The 23,207-nt window shown below is 42.2% G+C and overlaps 1 protein-coding gene across 8 annotated transcripts in view; it reads left to right on the top strand.

Annotated features, from left to right (window-relative positions):
- The window catches only part of OPHN1 (oligophrenin 1), a 125,818-nt gene that overhangs the window by 75,209 nt on the left and 27,402 nt on the right, over positions 1-23,207 (top strand). For all 8 annotated transcript variants that reach the window (XM_075068767.1, XM_075068764.1, XM_075068766.1 and 5 more), the window contains 9 exons: positions 2,816-2,917; positions 4,191-4,301; positions 5,360-5,464; positions 6,565-6,694; positions 9,337-9,437; positions 11,930-12,021; positions 14,224-14,302; positions 17,826-17,859; positions 20,682-20,744. In XM_075068767.1, coding sequence (XP_074924868.1) covers positions 2,816-2,917; positions 4,191-4,301; positions 5,360-5,464; positions 6,565-6,694; positions 9,337-9,437; positions 11,930-12,021; positions 14,224-14,302; positions 17,826-17,859; positions 20,682-20,744 — 817 coding nt within the window. The remainder of the gene's footprint in view (positions 1-2,815; positions 2,918-4,190; positions 4,302-5,359; positions 5,465-6,564; positions 6,695-9,336; positions 9,438-11,929; positions 12,022-14,223; positions 14,303-17,825; positions 17,860-20,681; positions 20,745-23,207) is intronic.

Genomic DNA, 23,207 nt, shown 5'->3' on the forward strand with positions numbered 1-23,207 from the left:
TCGATATTAATGACGACGTCATGTGAACGGATACAGCGTTAAATCGGTATATCGGCCATTAAACCGATTTAAAGTCGCAGTGTAGACCTGGCCTCAGAGTGGATAGGAAATCAGAAGGTTGGGCTGGGGCCACCTATGTCAATCCAAGCCCAAGGACCCAGATGGGTAGTATTATTCCCTGCTATGCAGACTTACAGCCTGTGGAAGTAGAATGGGGAGGGGAACTTCATAGAACAAGGACTCACTAAAGGAGGAAAAGAGGACCAGATTTTCAAAAGAGGCCTCTAATTTTGTGTTCATGTTTTTGATCCTGCAATCAACTGCAGATGGCATTAAATTTCAGGAGAAAAGCAATGAATGTTGCTGTCTGGCTGATTGCACCTGTGATACTGCCTGCTTATTTGTGCCCACAGGTGAAGGAGGGCACAAAATTAGAGACCAGGTTGAGGCCTCTTTGAAGTTCCTGTGGATTGTGAGGTTTTGGAAGCATTGGTATCTTATCAGGTCCCTGCTACTTTTATTTATTCAGATTTAATCATATAAAAAGATGCTCAATCAAGTGTCTGGATGCCCTTACATTATAGAAGTCTCAGCAACATTAAAGTAGTGATGTCAGAGGAACATAGCCAGATACCAACAGAATCTCATTTCCATTTCTTCCTTGTTATGGGACGCATAGCCGAAGCCTTCTTACTTTTAAGGATCATTCACAGTATTTTTGTGAGAAAGAGGGATTTCTCCTCCGCAGTTTTCCATTGCCACCACCAGCCCCAGCCCCAGAATCATGTGATCCCATAGTGAAGTCAGAATGTTGAATTAGTGCCCTCCCAGTAGTTTCCAGAGCAGCACATTATTCTGCCTCCAATGCACGATTATGCCCTCATTGCCCGGTCAAGCAGTAGAAGCTGGGTTGTAAGAGAGAACACCCTCATCCAGATACTGATATCTGAAATGGCAGCTAAAGGAGCACAGCAATGTGTTGTATTGTTTATATAAATCGTCCCTTTTGTCAAGCTTGGCCTAGTGTAAAATGTTCTTTTAAAACAAGTAGAGGGACAGGCATTTGGACTGAGCATACCAAGAGCAGGAGATTGAGAATGGCGAGGCTTTGTGTGGATGTGTGTAGGAGGATCAGTAAGTCTTCTTGGGTATTGGATTTTGCAGCTCTCCTTTCCACTTGCCTAGGTTTTCAAACACCTGAATTGACAAATAGACCAAGCAGCTTGACAGGGAGAGAGAGAAGGTTTTTTGATATGCGTAAGCATCCTCTTGTCTGCTTGGAGCTATAATTGAGGCTACTGTCTTGCTTGATTTTTTTTTTACTAATGAGGTCTACCAACAGTCACCAGCCAAAGAATGATTCATTTTCCAGTTTGGAGTGAATGTTTTTGCCTGTTTGACAATCAAAAAAGACTAGCATCTTGGGGAAACCGCCCTCTTCAATGATTTCACAACCATTATGTGGTGGAGGCACAGCTTCTCAGTTGAACTTCTATCTGAGTGTTACTGCGGTCACCCTCCTGATACTAGTATCTCTTTTATGGCCTCATCTGGATCTTTTTTCTATGGTGGCTCCAGTCAAATTATTAGTAACTTTGTTAAATTTGGATGCATGCAGTGGAAAATACAGTAGGAAGATATATATACACAGAGAACATGAAAAAATGGGTATTGCCACACCAATTGTAACAAGACTAACCAATTAAGGTGGGTTATTATCCCACCTTAATTGATTAGTTTTGTTACAGTTGGTGTGGCAACACCCATTTTTTCATGTTCTCTGTGTATATATATCTTACTACTGTATTTTCCACTGCATGCATCTGATGAAGTGAGTTTTAGCCCACACAATTTGTTAGTCTCTAAGGAGCCACAAGTACTCCTTGTTTTTTTTTTTTTCTGATACAGACTAACAGATATACCACTCTGAAATTTGTTAAGTTCATCCACAGTCAAGGTTTCTTTCTTTCTTGACCAATATATGTGTGTGTGTTTAATATATAATAGCGATCAATAAGAAGATATGGGCAACGTATATGAAACTCCCAGTAGGATTTTGAGGATCCCACAATAATCGTGACAACATGGATGTCTTTTTTTTCTTTTTTCTTGCTGTAACACTCCTCTGAACTGGTCTACTCAGACAGTGTAACTAACATATGCTATTAAAGGCAAGGCTGGCAATCTCTGATTCCAACAAAGACAGTAAATATACAATGAAATCAGAGGCCTGTGTTATCCCTTTCCAAACTTTGTTTAATCTTTTGCTTCAGCTTTGATACAGCTTAGAATGCAAATACATACAAAAAGCTTCAAAACCTGGAAAACACTGAAATCCTAATAAATCTTTAATTGTTCTGGATGTGTCCTTGGTATTAAAGCATTTAGCCAGTTTTTGTTTGATCTGTAGATGAGTAAAATATCAGCAAACAGTGTATATTTGTTTTCTCTCATTAATAAGTTTCAAGTTAAAAGCAAAGAAGTCGACAAGTTGGAAGCTCATTGAAAGAAACCTCTCCAGCAGGGCTGCCTTATGCTGTGCTGATGATAATAGAAAATATTGAATGTGTCTGTACTGTGAAGTATTGCCAGAGCTGTCATTGTGTGTATTTGGGAGCAGTGTATGGAACTGTCAGGAGAAAAAAGAAATAGATACAGAAAATATAAGGTGGCCCCCGACTTTGATGGGCCCATCATTTTTTTTCATGGTAGTATTATATTGTACAATGAATTTTGACACTATTGCATTGTTCCTGCCTAAAGAGGCCAAACTAATTCTCACCATCCAGTTCTGTGTCAACTCTTCAATCTCTAGGAAAGGAAGAAAAAGTTTGAGAAGGACAGTGAGAAGTTTTATTCCATGCTGGATCGTCATTTGCATTTATCATCTAAGAAGAAAGAGTCCCAGTTACAGGAGGCAAGTGTGAAATTTTCCTTAAAAGTTTCTGTTTCTTGGAGTCTAGAAGAAGTAATAGCAGGTACACTGGACTCCTGTCCAATACACATCTCTTTCAATAATGAAAGATTAAATCTACGTAACGTTCCTTTTGATGAGAATGGTTCATCGAGACTCAACTTCTCTCACACTCCAGGGATAGTCATTTCAGATCAAGTTTGAAACACATTGACAAGGCAGTATAGGGAAGCTGGTGTAATCCATGCGTACACATATATGTCTCTAGTGCAGAGGTGGGCAAACTACAGCCCTGGGCCACATTTGGCCCACAGGACCCTCCTGCCAGGTCTCTGAGCTCCTGCCCTGGGAAACTCTCCCGCAGCCCCTCCCCTGGTGTTCCCCTTCCCCCTGCAGCCTCAGCTCGCCCCGCCACTGGCACAACGCTCTGGGTGGCAGGGCTGCGAGCTCCTGGGGCAGCACAGCTACAGAGCCCGGGTGGGATAGAGTGATGGGGGGCAGTCAGGGGCAGGGATTCCAGGGGTGGTCAGGGGAAAGGGGACAGGAGTCCCGTGGGGGGTGGGCGGCTGTCAGGGAATGGGAGAGTTGGATGGGGCAGGAGTTCGGTGGGGGGGTGTCAGGGGGTGAAAATCAGGGGGGATGGGGGGAGCGGGCCACGCCTGGCTGTTTGAGGAGGAGCCTCCCCTAACGGGTTCTCTATACAATTTCCGAAACCTGGTGGGGCCCTCAGGCCAAAAAGTTTGCCCGCCCCTGCTCTAGTGGCTAGATGTCTCTCTGGCCCTCTAGTGGCTAGATTTGAGTCTGCTGCTGCCTCAGCTAACTCATTTGGTTCTTTAGCTCAAGCCAAAGAGACCTGCTGCTTTTAGACCTGGTGTCAATGCTCCATGGGTGTGTGAGCAGGGACACTCTTACACTTGCATTCTCTGTGCCTGTCCTGTATTGGGTTCTGTGCTTAAATAGGGAACTGCAGTTTTCAGGTCTCTCAGTCTGGCACCTTTCACAAAAACTAATGCCCTTAAAGAGAAGCCTTATTCCTTGCAGAGTGGCACTAAGCTCTGAATTCATGTGAGTGTGTGGGATGCAGCTAGGAGAAAATCTAGTGGGAAATGGACCAATGTTCCAGTCAGATATGGCCCCCATAAAGCATTCAAAACATGGGTTGGATTCTTTCGTGGCTTGAGAAGTAATAGCTATCACTTGCAGGCAAATGTACAGACACCACTAAAGAATTATTATTCTTTTATGTGATTTTTTTTTCCATCCCCCTCTCATGCAGGCTGACTTACAGGTTAATAAAGAGAGACACAATTTCTTTGAGTCGTCCCTGGAGTATGTGTACCAGATCCAGGAAGTGCAGGAGAGCAAGAAGTTCAGTATCGTGGAGCCAGTAAGTGCCTCCTTTTTATCATCACACTCTCACATTTATTGACTTACCCATGTGAGCAAGAAGGGGTGGGAAATAGTCAAATTGGATCCTGTCCTCCTAACGATTCCACATAGGTCCCTGTGATGAGGCAAAGCCAAACATACAGAGTTAGCAATCTGTTGTTTTGCTACCTCTGCTGCTGCTTCATGAAGATAAAGAACAGTGAGGTCTTCTTTTAGCTCTAAAAGTGAAATGTGCCTAACGAGTCAAACTCTGAAGATTGCTACAGATTTTGCTAAGGATTGCCCCGTTCACCTTGCACATGATAAGAAGTAGTAGCCCTTGAAGAGTGACATTAAAGGGAGAGATGCCTTCTGACCCAGCTGCCTGCTGTGGTACAGGCCTGTCTGGTGCAGGCTCATCGCTTTAACAGGGAGCCTGTAGATCACAGCTCACTGTGCTGGTTGAATGAATAGCTGTACCTTGGAGCAGGACCTCCTCTAGGTAAGTGTACATAAGGAGGTACTCTCCATAGAACTGATGGTGTATTCATTGTTGTTCTAATGCAATCCTTCCTTACTAGTAGTGTTTTACTGAGACAGGCAATACACATCCATAGGATCATAGCTGTCATTTGTGGTGGCACAAACGTCTCATGGCTGTGGGGGCTGTTGTGACCAGTGAACTACGTCCCCATCTGCCCCCAGGCTTGTGGGAGAATGAAAATGCCCCTCTTTCTGTGATCCTACTTACAGCATAACTGGGTAGGACATGTGGATATGGCCTGTGTCTGAGCTAATATGAGCATTGTATTGTGATACTATGAGGCATATGTATAGATTACACTTTTTTAAAAAAATCACTACCTGAGCAATTCCTAATATTTTCACTGTCGGAGCACTGGGTACAAATTCAGTCTGCATTGGGTTCCTCTCACCTAAATGTATATTTTATTTTATGGCTGCTAATAATTCTGTTTGACTGATTTAATTAAAACAGTTCTCTTGCCACCTTTTGCCTGATTTAATACTATTGTCTTTAAGATAAATGCTAATCCATCATCTTTCCTTTCTGCGCAGGTGTTGGCCTTTCTTCACAGCCTCTTTACATACAACAACCTGACAGTCGAACTCACACAGGACTTCCTCCCTTATAAACAGCAGCTTCAGCTCAGCCTACAGAATGTAAGTTCCTGTCCAGCTGCGCACACACTCTCATATGCACACTCTGTGTCCTGCCGTGCATCTGAATGCCTCTGGCATAAAAACCTTTCCCATGCAGGGTGAACAACCCTTGTTTGCTTTCTGGGAGGGACACAAAAATGCTCTTTCCTGTCCATAAATTGCTTTCCTCCTAGCAAGAACAGCCTACAGGTGCTACTACAGCATATTTCATAAATTTAAGGCCAGAAGGGGCTACTGTGATCATGTACTCTGACCATCTGCGTAACACAGCCCATAGAATTTCACTCAGTAATTTCTCTGTCAAACCCATTGACTTGTGGTTGCGGTAGGGTATATCTTTAGAAAGGTATCCAATCCCGATTTCAAAGATTTCATGTGACGGAGAATCTACCACAGCCCTTGTAGGCTGTGACAATGGTTAATTACACTGTAAAAAGATTTGTACCCTTAAATGGCCAACGTTCATAGCCTCAGGAACAAGACCTGTAAGGTTGTGCCAAACCCAGTGTGCTGTTGAATCCCTTTGAATTGCTTTACGTGAGTTAAAAATAATTGATTTTTATTTTATTTGGAGAGGTGACATGATTCTGTATTAATGAAATGGTAGAAATGCAAATGAAAACTTTGCAAACATTCTTAATATGCACGATTATTTTTATCATAGGGCTTGAGCCAGTGCCCCAAGTTAATGTGTTTGTTGCAAACTATGTGTACTCTGTAATGATAACTCAAAGCAGGAGTTCAGATGCCTCATCCTTCTGTCATTAAAGTGTTTTGTTGTGATCTCTTCATATTAAAGAACAAAAAGCTACCCTCAATCATGACACATTATGTTCCTCAGCCACTGTGTCGCCAGCTCCGTGCATATGATGTTTAACCCTGGTCACTGACCATTATGGGCCAACTTTTCTGCTAGCTTCAGGGCTTGAGGTTTTTTGATGCCATCTTTTCAATGTGCCACTGATCATTCCCACAAAAGTGGGTGTGTGGCATTTTGTGCATGCTGACAGTGCATTTTTGAGTGCCCATTGGAAACTTGGGGGCCAGCTACCAGATTTGTTTGCCCATGTTCAACCATCATTCTTTTGTTCTCTCACCAGACGAGGAATCACTTTTCCAGCACACGAGAGGAGTTGGAAGACCTGAAGAAAAGGATGAAAGAAGCTCCTCTGACCTGCAAGCTACCCGGGAAGCCAACCATAGAGGGTTATCTGTACACTCAGGAGAAATGTAATGGCCTGTGTGTGCATGTGTATACATTAAACAAGTGTAGGGTTCAGCTGTAGGTTGTAATGCTTGCCTAGTTTTGAATCCAACTCTAAGCTTCATTCAGCTTGAAGCTAGGAGTCTATTTGTGTAGCTATTATAGCCATGGGGATGTTTGTATGGGTGTGCCTTAGCTGTTGGGTGTGCTAGTCACTGAGCCAGAAGCAAGTGGGTTCATATCTCCCATCCAACTTGTACCTTCTGCCTTACATACCCGATCATGATCCAGAGCTAGCTGGAAATGCAGTGCAATCTTGGTGTGGGTGTGGCAGGCACTGTTACAGATGCCATCTTTTGGCTGAGACATGTTTTCAAAATGCTAATTGCCTTTTCTCTGGTGACTGTCTGGGTGAGATTTAATAGTCCATTTTATGAGACTAAGGCTCGGAGAATTGAAATTCAGCCATTCGTTACCAGAATAAACTTGGTATCCTGATCAATATTCTCTTGCTTAATAAGAAAGGTTTCAGTGCCCATCTATCTCAGTCTGAGCTACAGAATGGCTGCAGTACCACTCCCTGTCTCTAACTTGCTGCTTCATCCACTGGCTGGAGTCTAAAGCTTGAGTCTTAAGTGCTGGAGTCCAAATCTATTCTATTCTTTCCTTTTCTATCAAGATTATACTACATCCACTAATAGTTCAGTTGAGGTTGAAAATTATATTTTGCAGAGAAAGCCCATATCAAGCTCCTAATGTTAATTTGATAGAGACACTGTGGGTGTTGAACCCCTTCCATTCCCTCAAATATTATTTCACCCCACTTTTGGCAGTGTTGAGGGTTTGAGTGAGTGTTAGTAACCCGAACTCTAACCCTTGTCCAAATAAACAATCTGATATATTAAAAGGGTTGCAAGAGCAGATGTCCGGAGCAGGCATACAGATGAAAAGGCCTAGGTGTATTTTCTGCCTTTGGGATTGTGAGAAAGAGAATAACAGTTCAGTTCCAGACATAACTGAGACAGATAAGCTGTTATTTTATTTAGCCACTGCTCCTGTGGGAACATGGCACTTCATGTGTCTGAAACATAGTAGTTCGTGTACTCTGAAAGACAGAAGAGCTGTTACATATAGCATGTTGGTCAAAGCATTTTCCATTCCTTTGTTCTTATAGATGTTCATATTCACAACCTTCAAGTATGTAATGCACCAATATTTATAATGCAAGTGTCACTTCCATCTCACATGCCTTTCTTCTGGACAGTTCATACAGTGACTCCAATTGTTGCATGAGTTTTAATATTCCCACCTATTGTATATGATCTGGTCTCTAGTTGCTAGGATAAAAGCCTATTACCTACTGACTGCTAGTAGTTGACTGGGACCAGTATTCAAGGCTGGGGTTCAATCCCCTACTGACAGTCACTGTCTGTATGTCCATGTGGCAGTGGGTTAGTTAAACACCTCTACCCCGATATAACACGATTCGATATAACACGAATTCAGATATAACACGGTAAAGCAGCGCTCTGGGGGGATGGGGCTGCGCGCTCTGGTGGATCAAAGCAAGTTTGATATAACGCGGTTTCACCTATAACGCAGTAAGATTTTTTGGCTCTCGAGGACAGCGTTATGTAGGGGTAGAGGTGTATAAGCACAAACAATGACAACTCTGCAATCTGAGGTCAGATTCCTAAAAGGTAGTTACTATGCAGGATATTGGGTTGGGACTGCCAGTTCGGTAAATGTCTCATTTGATATATTTATGTAAACAGGGCAAATATTGGCTGCTCATAGAAGACTATCAATGAGTCTTCTGTTTAAAAAAACCACACATACGCATACACAGTCATTTGAGACCACAAGGAAATTTTGTACGTTCCTGCATGATAGCAAACTATATTTATTGCCTTTAAATTCATTTCTTATGAATTGGTTAAAGAAAAAAACAAGATATTTGAAATAGTTCAATTGGTTCTTTTGGGGGGAAAAATTTGAGGCATGTCAGGAACAGCGTGCTTCAATTAAGACAATGGAAGAAGAGTGGAAAATTAAATTGTGGTGTAACATAAATGTAGATGTAAGATGATATTTTAATGTGCTATTGTGTTTATTCTGTCAACAAAAAGTTGTCAGTAAGGAAAAAAACAGTAGTGTCCATTTAAAAACAAACAAACATATTGCCCACCCCTCATCCCCCGGGATGTTGCCTGTGTACTTCGTGGCCTAGATTTGCCAGTCCTGTTTGGTTTGCCATGTCAGAGTTACACAAATGCCCTTTCATCAGCTTTTCCTTCTGAGGAGGCTGGTGCTAACATTTACCCAGTGCTTACTTTCCTCCCTCGTTACTGCTGCCTCTGTCACTGGCAAAGCTGCAAGTAGGGCTCCATGTTTTCCTGTGTGTCTATACAGCACCCGGCACAACAGGGCTCTGATGGTCAAGTGCATCACTGTTTCAGGCTCAGGATATAATGATGCACTTGACCATTATTATTACTATTTATTATTTATATTGAGGTAATGCCTGTGAGCCCCAATGAGGATCAGAGCCCTGTTGTGCCGGGTGCTGTGTAAACACGCAGGAAAACATAGTTCCTGCCCCGAAGAGTCGGCAATCAAACGAATTCATGCTCTCTATTGACTCTTGACTATCTTTGTGTTTTTGTAGGGGCACTGGGCATATCTTGGGTGAAATATTATTGCCAGTATGAGAAGGAGTCCAAGATGCTAAGGATGACTCCAGTGGAGCAGAAGTCTGGAGCTAAGCAAGTGAGTGGATTCCCTGTAAGAGAGAGCTCTGCAACCACTGACAGTCGCAGGTTCTGCCTCATTTCCTTCTATTCTGGCTTGTTTCTTCTATGAGGAAGTACAAGTATAAATATCTGTATAACAGGTACATTCCATCCCTGTTGTATGAAGCAGCGATGTACACAATTCCGGTTCTTAAAAAGTATTGCTAGTTAATTTAAGTGCTGGATTGACACCTCTGGAGATGGAAAGCCTCTTTGTAGCCACAGAACAGATATGCCACAGACATACAAGGAGAGCTTCCCCCAGCTACACACACACAATTCCTTGAGTACTGCTGATCTGCAGGAGGCACCCATGCAAGGGAAAAGTAGTCCACTTTCAATGGCCTGGATCGGACATGGCTCCTCTGCTGAGATCACCAGCATCAGTGCCAGTGAATTCCAGTGGCACTGGAATTCACTTAAAGCCACTGCATCTGCCCATCAAGAAGGGATTTGATGCTCCAGTCTCAAGCCTTTCTCAGTCATTGCTCGCCTTTCTACATAGCCTGTTAGCTATTCCCTTCTGCATGTAATTTACATGTTGATCAGTCACAGAACTTAAGCTACTTTGTTCCTCACCTATGAATTTGGGCAGTGTGTGCATCACACTAAGAGTTCCTTGTGCTTTGCAGCACAGGCAGGCTTGCATGTTTTCTCTTGCAAACCAGTTGTGAACACATGGCATTTTCTTTTGAAGAGACAACCTGACTTGAACTGATGCCTCTGATGATTGTTGACAGTACTTGAATTAGCAAGGTTATTTGAATGGCTCCATAATGCCCCCTCTCTGTCTGCTCCTCTTAAAGGACCCTTTGGTTCAGGGTTGTGGATTCCTCTCTTCAGGAATTAGTTGCTAAGTAAATTGAAGATGTACAAAGGGTGGGAGCAGTCAGGGGTTGGGGTTTTGCATCTTTACACCATGCTGTAAAACAACAATTTTGGGATCTTTTTTCATCCTTCTCACAGATTTTTCAGTAGGTGCTTCAGCTGCTGTCTGTCAACCTTCTGCTGCTGCTCACTGTGAAATAAAGGGCGTAGGCTGCAAGGCTTGATAGACAATGGCTGGCCACAGTGCAGCCAATGAGTCCAACATAATCTATGGAATTCTTCTGCAGTACAGCTCCCATCCATCCTCATCATTGCATGGAGTTGCAGCCCATGGAGACTTCAAATCATAGCATGAAATTCTCCAATCTGAGACTTCATAATTCCTGCTCTTTGGCTAATTGCCTGTTGAAGCAGTAAAATTTTTTTCTGGAAACCCCTAGAAGAGTGAAGTCATCCAAACACATTGACTAGATGGAACTGTTGACATACACTATGTAAATATATGTGGCAAAATAATGTTAAAACATGTAGGGGCTTATAATAATACAGATTAATATCCCTTTCAAACTTGTACAGCCCATTGTGTCAGTAACGTGTTCTCAGGGATCCCTTGGTAACCCCTGGCATAACAGACCAATACAGCTTCAAAGGGAACCATATAGTGAGCACTCTTAAAAACCCACCGAAAGGCTCACGGTAGACACATAGTGATAGATAACCAGGGAGAAGGAAAAGGCTGTGGAAGGTTATCAATAGTTGTGATCCCTTTGGTTCTTTTCACTGTTTATCCAGAGTGTATAAATACAGATGCCAACTGTTGATGGGGAACTCATTCCAGATTTGTGCATCAGTGGCTAGCTTCTCATGGGTTTCAAAAGTTACTGATGCTTGACTTCATGATTTCTGTAAAGTCATGAAGATCCCGGGTTGGGGCTATAAACGGGCTGCAATTTACTTTTGCCAGCTGGTAATTAAAACCTAGAGCCAAGGCCTGCCCCCTACAACGCAATTGCTGTAAATGAGTGTGAAATTTGCCCATGAAGTTTTATCTACTTCAGTTGTTTTCAAAGTGTTTCAAAAAGCTGTCTGGGCTGCTGTTAGTAATTTGATACTTTATATGATGGTAGCACCCATGAACCCCAATCAGGTGATGAAGAAGAGCCCTGTGTTTGTCTCTCTCACCAACAGAAGTTGGTCCAATAAAAGATATTACTTCATCCACCTTGTCTCTCTACTATCCTGGGACCAACATGGCTATAGAAGTCCTCCTCTAAGAGTGTCCATTTTAAGCAACCTTTCTGCCACAAGGCATATTGAAAGAATAGTTGCTAGGATTTTTAGCACCAATTCACACTGTAATCCCATGAACCCCATTATTAATTGATATTGTATGAAGGTAGTCTGTTCTAGGAAGCTGTTGATCTCTGTCTTGGTTGCTGCATTGTGGAATGTTGGGAGGGATCATCTGCTATCATGTTACAAGTGCCATCTGATTAGCAAGGCTGACATTGGGATTACACTGTCACTCCTGATGTTTCAACAGACCGTGTGGCATTGCTTTCCAACTGAGGAACCCGAGAAGTCTCATCCCTATTATATGCATTTTTTAAATTTTGGCTTTAAATATCTGTCTCTTTCTAGGGCACCTCAGACTTGACACTGAAGTCCTGCGTAAGGAGAAAGACTGATTCTATAGACAAGAGGTTTTGTTTTGATATTGAGACGAATGAAAGGTGAGCCAGAGTGATTGCTACTTTCTCTGTTATTGCAGTTTTGAAAATAATATCCCACTTTCTTGGCTTTTGTGAGGGTGTGTATGTTCTGAATATTCTAAAATCTGTTTTGTATGGGCAGGAAGATTATGCACCGGGGGCAGTGCTATCCTTCATTGCTACAATCTTCATGCCTGATCTGAAGCCCATTGAAATCAATGGACATCTTTCTGTTAAATTCAGTGGGCTGTTTATGGGGTCTTCTAATACTGTGAAAGGATGAGCACCTTCTGTGAGAACTTGAGGGCCCTGAACGCCCATTGTCTTCAACCAGCATGAGACCCTCATATTTTCCCATGTGTCTTTCCCCCCAATATATATATTGCCAGTTGTACAGCTGGAGATTCTCTCCATGGGTTACTTTTCACTTTACTCACTGGGAGTATGATCCTGTTCCCACTGAACTCTCTGGAAGTGCTAACTAATTACCACGGGAGCAGAATCAGCCCATAGACGAATGAATGCTGGGATGTCACACATGTGCTGTGGAAGTCTTGGTATCTGCTTAAGCCACAACAAAGGAGAAAGCGCTAAACTGCAGATTACTTTTATCAGATCCTATTTTATCAGAGAAGGACACCTTGCTCAAACATATAAAACAAAAGGCAAACATTTGTCACTCTTTCAGCCTTTGACATTCTCACTTAATTCCAGAATGCAGACTGATTTCTCCCGTTCCTGAATTAATTCTCTTGTGCCTGCAGTAATGCTGAGTGTTATTAATTTAGGCATTTGGAGCAGTAGGTTGCAAATTATCTTGAACTTTGAAAAGCAGTGACATGAGTAGGATGAGACTGACTCCAGTAAATTTCAGGGGTTGTGAGTTTCTGAGGTTGTGGCAAGCCTGGTGTTTCCATAGTTTGTGCATATTGGAGGATTGTGGGGTGTAATACTATGCAGTGTTTTGAAAAGTATAGCAATGAGCCAAGCCTTTCAGTCCTTGCTCGGTACGGTAGGGCATCTAACCTGCATGAAGGTGGAGGAAGACTGAAGTTTAGCCCACTAATAATAATATATAGTTTGATTTAATGACAGCACCAGAGGTTAACGTAGAGACATACTTAGTGACTGTGTCATATCCTCAAAAGTTTGTAGCGGCCACACTTCTTGAACCTCTGGCCAGTTCCTTACCACAGTGATGAGAGATGTGTTGGGGAGGTCTCCCCTAGCACAGGACACTGAGCCAGCCCTGTATGTTAGTGGATAGGCCGTACAGTGCAGTGCTCTGTTTGACAGTATAGCATGACGTGAAATAAAGTTGCACACTCCGATTTTTCTTAGGAATCTGATCTATTAGGAAACAGGTAACATCTCATCATGTTAGAATCATTTGTCTGCTGCCTAAGAAATCTACAAATAAGGTGGCAATTAGGTAGGAACACATGGACCAAAATCTACCTTCTGTTACATTGACCCCAGTTGACTATTTGGGTGTAGCCGAGCAGAATTTGACCCACTCTGTCATGCACCAAAGTCTTTTATCATTTGGCTCACTGGATTTTTCACTTGGGTGACTGCTGCACAGGGATCTCTATATCTATAGCATGTTCAGTCATACTAGAGACCCCTGGTACCTATCTCTTCCCTGACCATTTTCCTTGTGTCTTTTTCTGTATTATGGTGCTAATGAGTGGTGAGTAAGGACATCAGAGTTTTCACCTGAAGCCGAGAGGTATCTCTCTGAAGTGCTTGGAGAAGGGGAGAAGAACAGTTAGCCTGACTCAGACTGAAATGATTTTTCAGAAACCACATGACTTTACAGTGGTAACAACTGAAAAGACATCAGAAAATGTGCTAGGGTGGTAGCTATGAAAACCAGATGGGAGAGGGAGTGTCTGGACACGTTAGGCTGCATGATTAAATCACTGCAGATAAATGTACAAAGACACAGTGTGAATTAGATGATTGAGGGACCTGCTTTGCCAGTGTATTCAGCACGTGTGTAACTTCCATTTTTTATGATAGACATATGCTTTAGAAATACTATACATAGATAGGTAATTGGAATGATGTGTGTATACTGACTTCCTTAAAGTGCCCCCTGCACGCACTGTCTTGCTGAGTATTTAAGTGGTCTCCAGAAGCATAAAACTCTGTAAATCTTGGATGAAATTCCTTTGTATCTTTAAAAAAATATATCTTTTGCTTTAATTCTCTGGCCAGGGCTGGGACTATCACATTGCAAGCACTTTCAGAAGCTAATAGACGGCTATGGATGGAGGCCATGGATGGAAAGGAGCCAGTGAGTATTCAAAGAATTATTGTCTGATTTATAGATGTGCTGTTTAGTGGTGTAATTTCACACAGATGAAGAGTGTATTGATAGGTCAGTTTGGCGAGCTCACCTTTTAAGGTGTTCTCATGAGATTGGGTCTATAATGATCAACATCACTATTATTATGTGGTCCATAACAGAGGTATCAATTTAGCAAGTAGATATATACAAATAGATTTCACAGTGTCATTCCAGGGACTGTTACCACATTGCCCTGTTCACTTGTATCCTTTGATATTTGAGTTCTGCTGTTTAGATTGGCATCAGTTGGATCCCATAAAAATGTGACTTGCAGGCATAGAGAAGCAGAGCTGAATCTTTCCGTGTTTCTGTTGCTCAGACAAATAGCTCTCAGATCTGTCTGAAGTAATTTTGGTTTTGCCTGCATAATATTCTTGCTTGTAAGTCTCTTGTCTGAAGTTGTGGCAACCCATGTGCGTGTGTGAGAGAGAGTGAGACACACACACCAGAAATTTTCCGATGCTTTCTGTGTTCCTTCATTGGTTTCCTTACTTTAATCCAAGCCCAGTATAAACATTACTATTAGACAGAATTTCCTGTAAACAGAGAATGCTATGTGCAATATAGCAAAATACGTTTCTTGCTGTTTCCTCATGCCCCATTGACTGCTCCTTTTCCCTAAGCGTCCTGAGTCCAGAGTCCCAGACCTGCACTGTTCCAAGTGTCTAGTGCCTCTTTCCATTCTTCTGAACAAATGACTAGTCTTGTTGTTAAAGCAACTGACTGGAAGTTGAAAGAAAGTGGTTCTTCCTGACTCTGCCATTAACTGTTTGGGCAAGTCACTTTACTTCTCTGTGCTTCTGTTTTTCATCTCTAAACTGATGATACCACCCCACGTGCCTCCCAGCAAGTTTCTGAGGCCTAATTCTAGAGGTGGTTGAATAATTAATTGTTCATTAATTATCCTCTGAATTTATACATTTTTATGGATCATAGATCACTCATGAATCAATCCCAATTTTTGTGAATTTAGTTATTCCCAAAATAATTCATGTAAACAAGTTTTAGTCTACACAATTGTTTATTTGCAAACTATTCTCATCAACTGTTTGTGCTGTGTGGTCAGGGGCAACTCTAAGCATTTTGCCACCCCAAGCACAGCGGGCAGGCTGCCTTCGGCAGCTTGCCTGCGGAGGGTCCGCTGGTCCCGCGGCTTCGGTGGACCTCCTGCAGACGTGCCTGCGGAAGGTCTTCCGAAGCCGCAGGACCAGCGGACCCTCCGCAGTCATCTCTGCGGGAGGTCCTCCAAAGCCGCGGGACCAGCGGACCCTCCGCAGGCAAGCCGCAGAAGGCAGCCTGCCTGCCGCCCTCACGGCACCGGCAGAGTGCCCCCCATGCCTTCATAGATCATAGATTATTAAGGTTGGAAGGGACCTCAGGAGATCATCTAGTCCAACCCCCTGCTCAAAGCAGGACCAATCCTCAAATGGGCCCCCTCAAGGATTGAACTCACAACCCTGGGTTTAGCAGGCTAATGCTCAAACCAGTAAGCACACGTGTGGCATGCTGGGGCCTGGAGCCGCCCCTGTGTATGGTTGATCGCCTATGTCACATGGTATTGGTTCTATTACAGCAGTGGTTCTCATCCTATTCAGCCTACTGTACCCCTTTCAGGAGTCTGATTTGTCTTGCGCACCCCAGATTTCACCTCACTTAAAAACTACTTGCTCACACAATCAGACATAAAAATATGAAAGTGCTGCAGCACACTGTTACTGAAAAATTGCTCGTTTTCTCATTTTTACTACATAATTATAAAATCAATTGAAATTAACTATTCTACGTACATTTCAGTGTATAGTATATAGAGCAGTATGAACAAGTTATTGTCTGTATGAAATTTTAATACTGACTTTACTAGTGCTTTTTATGTAGCCTGTTGTAAAACTAGGCAAATATCTAGATGAGTTGATGGACCCCCTGCAAGATCTCTGCATACCCCAGAGTATGTGTAACCCTGGTTGAGAACCACTGCACTACATGACTGGCTGACTAAAATGTTCTGAAACAGGAGAATAACAAATAATAAGTAATGTGAAACAAGTAGTGAACAGCCAAAGCTTGTGTTTCCTGTGTGAATATGGGTGCGTGACTGTGTGCACTCACCTCTCGTGAGCGCCCCCTGTCAGATGGGTGTGAATCTGCACTCTCTCTCTTTTTGCGGTGCCCCGTTGGCTGTTGCCCTTGTCAGGCGGGTCTTCATTGGCTCATTCACTGGTACATGCTATCAACCTGTGAACAAACCCCTTCCAGGGAAAAAGGTCCAAGAAGACCTGTCCCTGTGCCTTTGACAGTCTCTTTAGGCCTGTCCCTGGGCTCAGTCCTCAGCCCTTCGGGACTAGCTTTAAGTTCCTGTCTGCTTTGGTATAGAGCAGTGCCCCCAAGGCTTTCTCCCTGGAGACTTCACTTGGTCCTCTAAACAAGTCTTATCCCCTCCTTGGGGCTTAGGCCACCCTGCCAGTGGCCAGTGGGGGGACCCGGGCCAACCCATTACTTCAGATCCTGACCCAGGGACCCTATAAATAGCAGCCACGTGCTGGTTCCTATAATAATTGCTGCTGCTTTTTCCTGGGCCACTTCCCATGTAGCCTTACCTCAGGGCTGAAGTTCTTCCTTATGGAATATCAGTGTCAACAGAACCCATCTTCTGGGTCTTCCTTGAATTCCAGCAAAGAGCACCTTCCTTGCTCCTCTGGTCCCTGTCAGGAACTGATCTGCTCAAGCCCTGCGGCTCCTTTTATCTGAGTCTGTTGAGCTCTAATTGGCTGCTTCCTTGCCGCCTTTTTAGGGAGACCTGGAGGACCCACCTTTACTTCTCCTTTTCTGGGGTGTGGTGTGGTAGGACTGTGAGGCCTCAAAGGGCCCAGTATACCTTGTCACAGGGTGTCCATGTGAAGAATAGTAATTCCTTTACCTTTCCTGTGGACAAAGAGAAAGCAGTTTGTGTGAATATATGCAAATATTGAATAATAAGAAGTATGACCATGGTCATATTGGACAGCTGTTCAGAATTCAAGCAACCTCCAGTATTCAATGACTGCAGTGTAATTTGTTATTGTATGTAAGCAGTTTTGATCTGTTGTGAGGGAAGGTGCTACAGAAGTGCACGATATTGTTATTAAAGTATATAAATCATGTTATTAGTATAATGGTGAAGAAAGCAATTTATTGATATTCTGTGTAAATATAATTGTACCGAGCTGTACAGCTTCCAGACCTAATTTTTACTAAGAGACAAAGGATCTTTGTGTTTAGCATGGGAGGGTGAGTCCAAGAGAAACAGGTGCCCCAGTGAAACTACAACACCTTTCTCGAATATAGGGTTGTATACTGTTTAGTACTTTGTTTTTGAGTGCAAAGTATTAAACAATATTGTATGTCTGTGACTTGCTTTCCCTGGCTGTATTCTTGGACAGTAATTCTCAACTCGTGCCTGGTTTTGCTTTTGTTTCTCTCTCTTCTTCTTTAGATCTACCACAGTCCCATCACAAAACAGGAAGAAAGTGAGTAATTCATGATTCTGTTCCGCTGAAATATTAACGATCTGATTTATACTGATGTTGTATAATATGTTAATTTGCAACTGTGCACATCATTGCTGGATGCTGGATGGATTGTATCTCACACCCATTTGCGTCCTCCTTCGTTCCCTCGACTCAATGCACAAGTGGACCAAAGATCTCTTGGGTCTCTGCTCCAGGGGGAGGGGTGATGAGTACCCTCAGGTCTCAGTGAGAGTTGAGGGTGATCAGCACCTTGCAAGATAAGGCCCTTAGCTCCCTAGGTGGTGGACGAATTTGCACTACATTTCAACCTACCTAGAAAAATGCAGGTTCCAAATTTAGAATGGATCTCTCAGTCTTTGAGGTTCAAGTTCTAGTTGGCTGTCAGTGAAACTTGAGTTCTGGTCTGCTGTGCGACTTCTTTAATTTTATCGCCTTAGTTGCAATTGAAGTCAGACAAGAATAGCTTTCAAATAAGAATATTTGTGTACAAAGCACAGGCATCCATTTAGTGAAAACTACATGGCATTAACATTAAATTTCCAGTTAAAATATGGTTTCAGTTAACTGGAGAAAAGAGTTTCATGAAACATGAAAAAGTGTTATAAATGTTAAACAAAATAATAAAAAGTTTTTAGGGGTTTCTTGAAACACCACACCCCATTAGGTTCTCCCATCTCTCCTTATCAGAGCTAAGTTGTGAGTGCTGTCTCTGACCCTGGACATGTTTAATAAGTTGAATCTGCACATGCCCACAGCTCATGACAGCTGTCTCTAGCTTGCTAAAATGTTATCCCTCTTAGCTTTCCCCCCTTCGTTTCATATTCATTTAGTAATGTCAAGTCCTTACAACCATACTGCCTCCAATATCGCAGCTTTCCGGTCCAATGTACTATGTGGATTTATTACTCAGGTACCCTCAATGACTACTAAAAAATCTGCATTCTGCCTGTGGTGGCTGACTTGACCAGTCAGTTACTCAGAGCTGGGGAGCACTTTCTTAAACTACTTTATCTTAATTAGTGTGCAGTTAGGATTGAAGTCTCTCCTTCAGACCGATCTGTTATCATTGGGCAGTGCTGAGGCATGTTCCTTCTAGCTCTGTAATACAAATGCAGTCAGATAAACCCTATGTTTTAATAATTTGGAATCAGAGATATTATCAGTTGAGACGACATAGCTCACTGCAATCTAGGCACTGAATCTCTGCTAACATTTGTTTTGGCCCTACCTGGAAGCTGGTCTATCTGAAGTTTCCAGTAAGAATGCTCTGAGCAGGGAGGCTCCTTATAACTGACCTGCTGGCAGGCGTGGGGTGTCTGCAGGTAGCTGATTCACCCAAGTTCTCCCTAGAAAGTTTGTGCCAGGATTAGAGCTGGTTCAGATTTTGGGTGTGGAAATTTTCCCCAGAGAACAATACAAATTTGTCAAAAAACAAACTTTCTTCACATCAAAATGTCACTTCTCATGAAACAGTTTGGTTTACCTGCATGAACGTTTGAAACAGGAGTATTCATTTTGATTTCAAATGTTTGCTTTTGAAAACGAAAAATCATTTTAAGTTGAAACAAAATTTTTTGTTTAATTTCTAAGCGTTGAGTCAAAACCAAAATTTGTAGTTGGAATTTGATTCAAAAACTCCTGCAGCTTTAAAAATAATTGAATGCAGATTTTATTTTTATTAGTATTTCTTGCCAGAAAAATTTTGGTTTCCTGACTAGCTCTAGCCACGATTTGAATTCCTCAGGACAAATTTTGCTTCTGATCTGAAGGATGATATGCAGAGCCCCATCCCTCTGCCTAATAAAAACACATTAAACACTAACATTTGAGAGAAGTTCAAAAGATCTGTTTGCAACAGACAGAAAGCTATTTCAGTGTAAGAAGCCATTGATCAATCACATAAACACGTACGCGGCCTTATCCTGTGACCCTTATTACATAAGTAATCCTACTGAAGTCTGTGGAAGAATTAGTGAGTAAAGGTCATCCATTTGAGTCAAGTTGCCGGACTAGTTCCTGTAGGGAACTAAGGGGCCTAATTCAGTGCCCACTGAAGTAAATGTAAAGAGTCTGGTTCACTTCAATGGGTTTTGGATTAGTCCAAAGCAAACTACTTTTCCACCGGTCCGCTGTTTGAAGCCTCCAAGAAAGACCCTGTGATAACCTATTGGTTAATCAGCGGGGAGAAAAACCTGCCTTCTCCTTAACCTATATGGTATCTAAGTAGAATCCTGTTATTTTCTGCAATCTAACAAAGTAGATAAAGAATATATGGAAGTTTATGTGTTCTTTTGATTTGGCAGAGATTGGACTGCGGATTTTGCTATACTCCGGAAGCCACAGATCAGCTCTTGCCAGGCAGAAATTCATGTGTGGTTGAACTCTCCAAATTATAGTTTTATTAAAAAATCCAAAAGCCTGCTGTTAAAGCAATTTCAAGGGAGGGCGGGAGGAGAATAAGTGGAAATGAATAATTCCTGGTCAGATTCTTAAAAATCTGGGTGTGCTTTTGCACAAGTTCCCTCACTACATATGCATGCAAACCCCTTAATGTAGGTGCACCAGGTGGGCATGCATGCACAGACCCTGACTTGCACCCACGCAAGAAGGTGTTTGCATACTAAATTGTGCCTGTGCACGTGTGTGTGTGTGTGTGTGTGTGTGTGTGTGTGTGTGTGTATTTGAAATGTTCCTAAAAATGTAGCAAACTTGTTGCAAGGTGTAATGTCTGCAGTAACTTGACATCTCTTTGGGTTTTCCACTGGTAATTGCATGTTGACATTCAGGCACCTAACTTTGCTTCCCTTTTTTTGAAATAGTGGAGCTGAATGAGGTTGGCTTTAAGTTTGTAAGGAAATGCATCAATGCAGTAGAGACCAAAGGTAAGATCTCAGTACTGCATCTGGCAATGATTTGCTTTTTTGATATTTAATTTCTTGAATGGCATTTGATTGCACTGTGATTTCGCTAATATATAGCAATGGGATCTAAAAATCACAGAATCGTAGAAATGTGGGGCTGGAAGAGATCTTGAAAAGTCATCAAGTCCAGCCCCCTGTGCTGAGGCAGGACCATCCCTGACAGATGTTTGTCTAATCTGTTCTTGCAAACCTCCAGTGAATGGGATTCCACAGCTTACTTTGGAAGCCTATTCCACAGCTTAACTACATTTATAGTTAGAAAGTTTTTCCTAATATCCAATCTATATCTCCCTTGCTGCATATAAAGCCCATTTTTTTTCTTGTCCTACCTTTGGTAGATATGAAGAACAATTGATCACAGTCCTTTTGGTAACAGCCCCTAACATATTTGAAGACTGTTATCAAGTTCCTCCTCAACCTTCTTTTCTCAAGACTAAACATGCCTAGTTTTTTTAACCTTTCCTCATAGGTCATATTTTCTAAACCTTTTATCAAAGACTCATGTCACAGCATAAAGACTGTGCCTACAAAACAGTAGAAACCTTACCCCCCAGTACAACATTTGCAGGAGCAAACTCTAGTTAAGGTTGAGTCCTCACTTTCATTTTGTTTTCACTCACTTGTGAATTTCTCAGAAATTTTCCTTTGGGGCTGAAACATCACATGCTTGGTAGTAGGCCAAAGGTGAACAGGTTACAAAATATTTCAGGCAATTTTGTGTTTGGGCAATATCTTAAAGAATTATTTAGATTTGTTTTGTGAAAAACATACTATGTGGGGTGAGATTTTCAAAGGTTTCTGCAGGATTTTAACCACACAACTCCCTCTAAAATGAATGAGAGTAGTGTGATAGATCTTCCGCTCTGCTCTGAAAATTCTATGCTGAATAGCCACCAACTTCCTTAAAAGCGTAAGTAAAGCTGTGCAAATAGTATAAACACACTTCCAAATATTAGTCCAGACTTTAAAAGAACTTGCTTTGACTGTAGGCACTTTCTGTGACTTTTCTGGCAAACTAGTTTACTGATAAAAAAAATGTTGAGGGGTAAATAGCAGGGTCCCCCAAAGAGCTGAACTGGGACCGGTGCTGTTGAACATACTCATAAATGATCTGGAAAATGGGCTAAGCAGTGAGGTGGCAAAGTTTGCAGATGACACAAAACTACTCAAGATAGGTTGAGGGGGGATATGCTTGCTCTTTATAAATATATCAGAGGGATTAATATTAGGGAGGGCGAGGAATTATTTAAGCTTAGTACCAATGTAGACACAAGAACAAATGGGTATAAACTGGACACTAGGAAGTTTAGACTTGAAATTAGGTGAAGGTTTCCAACCATTAGACGGAGTAAGTTCTGGAACAGCTTTCCAAGGGGGATAGTGGGCAAAAGACTATCGGCTTTAAGACTAAGCTGATAAAGTTTATGGAAGGATGTATGAGTGATAGCTTAATTTGACAATTGCATCTCTTGATTATCGCAGTAAGATTCCCAGGGGTCTGTGATGGGATGTTTAGATGTAGGATCTGAGTTACGCAGAGAATCTTTTCCTGAGTACTGGCTGGTGGTCTTGCCCACTGCTCAGGGTTTAGCTGATCCCATATTGGTGTTGGGAAGATTTTCCTCCGGCGCAGATATGCAGAGGCCCTGGAGGTTTTCCCTTCCTCTGCAGCTGGGCCTGGTCACTTGCTGGTATTCTCTGCAGACTTGAGTCTTCAACCACCAATTTAACTCAGCACTCAGACATAGGTTAGGAGTTTGTTATAGAAGGGGATGGGTAGGATTCTGTGGCCTGCTTTGTGCAGGAGGTGATCATATTGGTCCCTTCTGACCTTAAAGTCTATGAGTCTATAGTTAAGTCCAAAGCTGACTGAGATGAGTTCCAAAGGGATCTCACAAAACTGGGTAACTGGGCAACAAAATGGCAGATGAAATTCAGTGTTGATAAATGCAAAGTAATGCACACTGGAAAACATAATCCCAACTATACGTACAAAATGATGGAGTCTAATTTATCTGTTACCACTCATGAAAGAGATCTTGGATTCATCATGGGTAGTTCTCTGAAAACATCTGCTCAATGTGCAGCAACAGTCAAAAAAGCTAACAGTGTTAAGAACTACTAGGAAAGGGATAGATAATATGGCAGATAACATCATAATGCCGCTATATAAATCTGTGATATTCCCACATCTTGAATACTATGTGCAGTTCTGGTCACCTCATCTCAAAAAAGATATATATTAGAACTGGCAAAAGCACAAAGAAGGGCCACAAAAATTATTAGGAACAGCTCCCATATGAGGAGAGATTAAAAAGACTGGGATTGTTCAATTTAGGAAAGAGAGGGGAGGAATATGATAGAGCTCTATGAAATCATGAGTGATGTGGAGAAAGTAAATAAGGAGGTGTTATTTACACCTTC

This window comes from Chelonoidis abingdonii, chromosome 8 (genome assembly GCF_003597395.2).
Source record: "Chelonoidis abingdonii isolate Lonesome George chromosome 8, CheloAbing_2.0, whole genome shotgun sequence".
In the NCBI taxonomy this organism is placed as follows: domain Eukaryota; kingdom Metazoa; phylum Chordata; order Testudines; family Testudinidae; genus Chelonoidis; species Chelonoidis abingdonii.